The sequence below is a fragment of the Lissotriton vulgaris genome, chromosome 8, assembly GCF_964263255.1.
Source record: "Lissotriton vulgaris chromosome 8, aLisVul1.2, whole genome shotgun sequence".
Lineage (NCBI taxonomy): Eukaryota > Metazoa > Chordata > Amphibia > Caudata > Salamandridae > Lissotriton > Lissotriton vulgaris.
Window position 1 is genome coordinate 150,326,049 of NC_141696.1, and position 7,628 is coordinate 150,333,676.

At 43.6% G+C, this 7,628-nt stretch overlaps 1 protein-coding gene across 1 annotated transcript in view; it reads left to right on the forward strand.

The window, feature by feature from the left end:
* The window catches only part of KLHL35 (kelch like family member 35), a 67,542-nt gene extending 60,217 nt beyond the window's left edge, over nucleotides 1-7,325 (forward strand). The window contains exon 6 of the mRNA XM_086933860.1: nucleotides 5,728-7,325. Coding sequence (XP_086789986.1) covers nucleotides 5,728-5,916 — 189 coding nt within the window. The 3' untranslated portion in view covers nucleotides 5,917-7,325. The remainder of the gene's footprint in view (nucleotides 1-5,727) is intronic.
* Nucleotides 7,326-7,628: the final 303 nt, after the last annotated feature.

Genomic DNA, 7,628 nt, shown 5'->3' on the forward strand with positions numbered 1-7,628 from the left:
GGGCTATGTCCTCAATTATTTCCGACATCGTGGTGTTGTAGTATTCTGTAAGTTTGCTGACTTCTATCAGGTTGATAGGAGGTTGCAGATCCTTCTCACACTGTGCTACCATATTCTCCATATTGAGCCCTTTAGGAATCAACACAAGACTCACATGTGTGCTGCCATTTCTCAGTCCTGCTGCCGAAGTGCCAAATATAGTAGTTCTTAATAAAGAAAAGTTTATTTTACCGTGAATAGGAAGATAAGACAAAATCATTATAAAAATACCAAGACTAGGTTGATCATCTCTAAAATCCTAGTCCTTACTGTAACAAAAACTACAATTACAACTCTAACACTAAATACAACTCTAATCTTTAGAATGTGGACAACAACAAAAACAAGCATTTGCAATGCAATAGGTCTTGCATTTACGCAAATTTAAGCTATTGGCATTGTAGATGACAATGCGTTTTATTTATGTTTCAAAAACCAAAATATAAATAAAAACCATTGTCATTTACAATGCCAATAGCTGAAACTCGCGTAAATGCGAGACCTGTTGCATTGCAAATGCTTGTTGTTTTGAGAATTTGGTCACTCTATGTTCAAGCCGTGTCAGATCGTTGACAGGACCCGAGGATACAGGCGCTAGAGTCCACTGCCTTACTATCACATTCAGCAGCATCAGGTACCCAGCATTCACTCACTCTCTAGTTACTCATAGGCCCACTGAAGAGTATCCCGACCACTCTCCAAGTAACTCAGTCGCTCTCTTGTCCACTGACACTCTCTCTCTCGTCACCCACCAGCTCACTGTGCCCCTCACGCAGATGCGCAGCTCTCCTGACCCTCTCCCAGCACTGAGGGCCGCTCTGCTTCCGCCTCAGACCGCGCGCAGCTTTCACCCTGGAGGGGGGTCAGTTGTGGAGGACAGGAGCTAGAGAGGGACGCAAGGGCAGGATGGGGATCTGGGTCCCATGAACTCTGCCCTCATTCACTGCCAGGGTCACCGCCTACTGCCTGTGAGAAGAAAGAGATGAGCCGGGAATCGGCCCCTGGCAGTGCCTTTGGCCACTAGGTACCACCGCAAGGCATGTGTGCCGAGAGACCCACTGCCTTCACAAGAGATCACACGTGTGAAGAGAAGACTTCAGTCGGAACAGCCTGAGAACACTGCACACAGGCCTAGTGTTGGGAGGGTTACACAAACCCCATTTAAACAGATGAACAGTGGCTTAATGGCTAGGGTGGCTGACTTTGGAGAACCACATTCGAGTCTGGCGGGGGCTCAAACATCCTGTGATTCTGGGCAAATCACTTCATCTCCCTAAACCTTAAAACATAAATGTGCCTGTCTGTAATGCAACTGGTGCTCATGTAAAGCCCTCTGATACCTTCGGGTCTAGTTTGTGCTATATAAAACTGCAAGTATAAAAAACACATACACAACACTGCCACAAAGAGATGCGAGTCTCTTGTGTATGAAAAAGTCACCCAGGAGACATTCTACGAAGTGGTGTTTAGTTAGGGGGGTAACGCAACCTCTGCAGTCCCAGAGAGCAGCCCAACACCCCCTCTTACCTTAAACCTCTAGGCCAATGGATGTCTGTGTGGCAATCGACACCTAGAGGCCTCTCATTACATTCCGCAGGGGGATCCATTATGTTGTGTAAGGGCATTGCTCAGTGCGGGTGTTGTGGGGTGTGCGAGGTGTTATGGGGTTACTGTCAGTGCGGGTCCACCAGGGGCTGTCCTTCACACACTTGAAGCCCTCCTTCCTCATCTCCGCGGCCTTCCACGTATTGACCTACTTTGATTATTTTCAGAGCAGAAAAAGAGATTGTTATGAAGAAAACATATGAGGTATTTGCAAAATAATGAGGCACGCCGCTTTGTAGGTTGTTTTGGCCATAAACACGCGCAGCACAAGTCCACTTTTACAAGATCCGCAGCAGAACAGGTTATTCTTATATCTCACTCCTCTAGAACTTTTATTATTTTCCAACTTGTTCATTATTATTAATATCCGTCAGTTTCAATCCACGTGACTTTAAATACAGCTCCCTTTTCCGAGGTGTTGTGATTAAAAAAAGCCTTCAATCTGCAACGGCATGTTCACACTTCTTCAAACTAAAATAATCACAGATTTCACTGGACGACGACATCAAATCAATGAAGGTAAACAAACGAAATTTTTGTTCTGACTTGTTGACCCTGTAGGACATTGTTTTGACCAAGAGGGACACACAGTAAACAGCAGAAGCTAAAGCCGAATAAAGTAGTCTACAACATTAAATACAGGATCAAAGAAGATCGCAATTTAATATTGTACATTCATATTAATACTGATATTTAACTCTCCAGGGACACGAACAGATGTCAAGAATGCAAAACACTGAAGAAAGTTACCCATATTTCAATGTATGCTTAGAGAGTATTAATATCTATCTATCTGTGCGTGCACAGAGTTGTAGGAAGAAATTCATGGATAACCAAACCAACTCTAAACTAGCGCGGCCCACCGGCCGCAAAAGTGAAACAGTACTCGTGCATGCAGAGCGTTTGCCTTGCGGGAGCGAGCAGCTGCAGGCGCGATAATTACAAACAGATGGCGCTGCTGCTTGCTCCCGCAAGGCAAATGCTCTGCATGCATGAGTACTCATTGGAAACAGTGCAAATCATGCATGAGTTTCCAAAAAGTACAGTGCGATGGCAAGAGGTCCCCCCTAAGCAGCACTTGCACGCTGCGTAGGCGAGACCTAAAAAGGGGACCTGGCCTTTTGATTCAGGCTAGAATTCTCCTATTGCAGCAGGGCCAAGGCTGATTTTAATATGGCTGGCTCCTGTCTGTGTTTGGCATGGTGTTCACAAAAGTGATAGCCTAGATTGCTGTCCCAGGGTAATTACCAATGGCTGAATTTAATTCAAACAATCCACACATCACTTTTTTATTGTCCTCAGTGCAATGCACTAAGTGTAATTGGCATGCCCACATATGTGTCCCTTGCTCACTGTACATAGAACGCAAGGTGGACAAAGGAATACCACTAGTCAATCTATTTCATGGTGTGTTGTTCCTGGGATGTTCCTTTCCCCCAATTTGGTCCTTATTGGTGCCAGATCCTGACTATTTCCGGAACTCTTCCATTTCCTGTTGGTGCTGACCCTGGAGTTTTTTCATGTGGATGCCTTTCTGTGCCTTTGGCTGCTTGAGTGATCTGGAAATTGAGACCAATGCTGCCTTCCTCATTGAATGCTTTAATGGAGTCCACCTGTCCTCATTTTACTGCAGCCACACTAGCCAAAGTAAGTGTTTAGGTGAGCACATTTACATATCAACTGATATAGTTGATGAATTATATGATCTCTGATATACTTAGTGACACATCCAAGCTTCAGTCATCTTATGTGGATTCCTATCCTAACAGATTGGGTTGAATCCAAGTCATTATTCACTCTTCACACATCTTCAGGGGCGCCTCCTTCATGTGGGTGGAGGAGCGTCGCCACACTGCTTTCGCGCAGTACGAGAAGCAGTAACATAAAATGTTATAAATATCATTTTATGTTACTACTTCTCACACTGCGAGAAAGCAGAAGGGTTTGGTTGGGGGCGGGCGGGTGGGAGGGAGGTCCTGCAACAGGGCAGTGGAGGAATGCGTAGCCCAATGTTGCGGGCCCTGTGCATCTCCATAGGCGCCTGGCTGGGTGCTCTCCACACCAATCACAAAGCTGCCATTGCAGCGTTGTGTTTGGCTTGTGGGAGGGAAAGAAGGCTAACTGCTTCTTGCGAGGAGCAGAGAAGCAGAAACGACGCAGGACTGGATCGGACCGGCTAAGGTAAGTTTTATATATATTTTTTTAATTCAAATTAAACCTCCCCCACATAATCCCCTCCCCACGCACCCCTGACCCTCCACTCTTGAGTCATGCTGGACGCAACTGCACATCTTGTCGTGTAGTTGCTAAAAATACATAGGATCTGTGCGTTTGTAGGTAACATAAACTAAGGTATTATTGTCTAGACTGACTCTGGACACCCGAAAAGGATATGTCAGCCTATAGACCAGCTAGCTCACAGTGCCACCATACGCACCCTAACCTTACCAATAAGCGAATAGTTTCTGGCAACCATCGGACATGACAACCCTTGACCCTTGAGATATTGTGGAAACAGTACAGTACTTTTCGCTCAGTCAATCATATTCACTTAGTCTCAGAGTAATACACAAAATAAACATTGGGGACGTTTTCAATAAGCATTTATTGAACCAGCATTGTTCTAGTAAAAAACATGATTGCTGCGACAATCATTAGACAGAAGCAAATGTAAAAGATCACTAGCACAAACAGAGTAAATAGAAGGTAGAATCCTACCATGGTGCTAAAACAGTGAATATATGCAGGCATATAAACATGACAGTAATCAGCATACTCCTACTATGCAGACCCAACCTACGTGTACCTAAGTGTCCCTAGCATGTATGTGGGTGTAAAGCCAAACATCCCCTAGGAAGGAGCCAGCAAGGGATGCAGACCGCTACATGATGGAGCTTCTGAGTGCAGGGATCTCAGTGTCTTGTGTCAGCATGGAAGCGTCTCCTCTGTCTATCTAGTGAAGGTATGTTTCTTTTATACCATAAAGATCACCTCTGGGTTGCTACCACAATCGATATGTTGTGAGTACGTTTATCTAAATGAGCTTAAACCAATATCTGCAACTATGCAAAGTAGTTATATCACCCTAGGAGGAAGATGACCATGACTTTTATACAGAGTATGTTAATCCTGTTATGTACGTCATATGCAGGGAACTTTTCTAAGACTCCTCATGATTAATAAATTAGGCTAGTTTCAAGGAAACCAATCAGCATTTATTCATCACATAACTGGGTAAAAGGTCAGTGTTAGAACCATTATGCAGAGCAAAGTAGGACAAATGTAGGTGAAAGGTCGTATACTACTTACGCCAAGTTTGTGGTACATAACAATCTCATCTGACAGTTACCAGCTGGTACTCTGCCTGCCACAGATACACCTGCTAGAGTAATACCTATAACATTTCCCCAGTCTCCATTTTGCCTCTGCACCATGCACTATAATGTAAACACTACACAGTGCATCAACATCGTTAGTTTTTGGGATACATAGTGGTTGTGTTTCATGGCTGAGTTTTCCCTGTTTCCCCAGTGAAAACCTGACTGTGGGGAACACAATGCCAGAGCCCCTTCTTGTCATTGAGATGTGTATCAACGAGGTAGAGTCCCACACAAGTCCAGAAGTGGAAACATTGACATATTTCCATCTCCCTGGACATGTGCCAAGAAGTGTTATAGGCACAGACATCCCACAAGATATGTCTAGGAAAATGTAAATCACATTTGGGAGCATAAATATTTTCAAGATCTACCCTATTCTTCAAGTCTGGGTATGTGCTTGCTCTCTTCCAGTCACCATCTAATGGGCCAGGATCAAGATACTGACCTGGAATCAAATGCATGTGCAACCAGGCAAAGTGGACTTTTATGCTACGATCCAGCATCTTCGATCGTTATATGTTTCGATCATGTCAGTTCGATGATACCAGATAGATTACTCTTCACAAACATTGAAAAGAGTAGGCTACCATTACAAAAAACCCACAGCTCTGTACATTTGTTGCAGAATGAAATACCAGTGTTTTGTGTAATAAATACAATGATGTTTGGACAGCCAATAATTGTGTCCTCTTCTTGTTTGCAGGAAAGTTCTGGTGTGACAGTGTGTGGTGGTAAAATCTACATCCTTGGCGGAAGAGATGAGAATGGCGAAGGCACTGACATGGCTTTCACCTTCGAGCCTGCAGTCGGGAAGCTTGAAGACGAGCCGCCTCTGCAGCGTTGTATCAGCTACCATGGATGCGTGACCATTCTCCAGAGCGCCGGGCGGTGACCACTCCCACGGTGCTGTCACTTGATCAGACGTACTGTTTACAACTGTGCCAAAAGTTTCTAAGAAGGGCCATTGCCCCAGCTTCTTTCAAACTGTAGAAGGTTGAACAAAGACCAGCAGGTTTTAGTGCAGCCAGCACATCCCTGACAAAAGAGACTTTTGGTTTTTATATATTTTTTATTTCTTAGGAACTAGAACTACAAACTTTAGGTTCAATCAGGGAAATTCAATTCCAGTGCTGTATCAGAACAACTCGTTTTACTGACATACTACTAGACCGGTAATGTGATTGGTTTTAACTGTGTGGTTGTACTCTCCACATGAAATCACCTCTCAAATGTTTGAATTCTTGTTCCATCCTGGAAATTTGTGTGGTGTTGAGGAAATCTTGTTTCCTCCCTGAGATGCAGCTCAAGAGAAGTCCATTCAGGTAATTTAGGGTCTGGAATCCAACACTGCGCAATGTTTGGGGATCCCTTTACAATGTTGTGTGCACATCTGGCAATAGTTAAATTATCTTAAGAAAAGCTTTGATTTTGCCCCGGACTTCTCTCGTGGTCTTGATGTGTGTATGACAGCACTGAGGATCAGACCACCAATTCAGGTCAGAGATCTTCTGGACGTCAAGCAGTAAGACATGATGATGTGGCTACTTGGGCGTAGCGGGAAGAGAATACTGGACTTCTTCAAAAATCTTATCATAAAAAAGTAGAAAAAGGTTACAATATTGCTGCAAAGGAGCAAAGATTATTTCTTATTTCAAAAAGTACGTTTTTATGGGAATTTCCTCGAAATTAGATGGAAGATTAGTCGATTATGTGCTTTCTTACATTTCATTGTGTATTCATTTCTATTCAGTGTTACTGATGTCAGCTAGATATGCTACAGTATTTAATAATTCAAGGTGTACATGGAGCCACAATGTCCAGGTGGATGTTTGCTTGTAAAGCTAGGTGGGAATTGGGGCTGATGTCAAAATTTATGAAGACCCTAGCAAAATATATTTTGCTGTTTGACTGCTCCCTCTCCACTATCTTCAGTCCTTTTATTTGGCTACTTCCTTGGAGTCTGTTGTTTTTATATTTTTCACTAGTGATGGAACTCAAAGGCACTAAGGCAGCTGCCTAACACTTGACTTAATGTGACATCAAAAGCCGCTCATACCACTGGCTCTGGTACACCGTTCTATTTCACTATACATAGCTGCTGTGAAATCCTCATGTAGAATGACTTCCATCAATGTGTATCCCTCTGTTTAAGCTGTTTGTTATCATAGAAGTAGCCATGACTTCCCCGCTGAATGAATCAGTACTATGTTTCACTGCAACCCAATCGAAGCATCTTTCACATGTGCAAAGCAACCATTTTAGCTAGTGAATCAAGAATCCAAGATTCCAATTCAGGGGTAGTAATGCCCAAGACAGGAGGAGAACACATCATCTGATAGAATAGGCTTTGTGAATTGAGGCGAGGGTGTAAGGGATGTGCAGACCCTGTGATTAAAACACAAGATGACAGAAATAGTCTGGCACTGTAGCAGCACTGGCATCCTAGTCGGTTCATTACAGCACTGACCTGCAGTATAATGGAGCTCCAAGGATGTGTTTCACCTTTTCCTCATATGATCGATTTTGTATGTAAATTGCTTGCCAGGCACTTGCTAGCCAAACCCTGAATGGAAGAAAAATATCTAGAAAATTAAGCAATGTAAG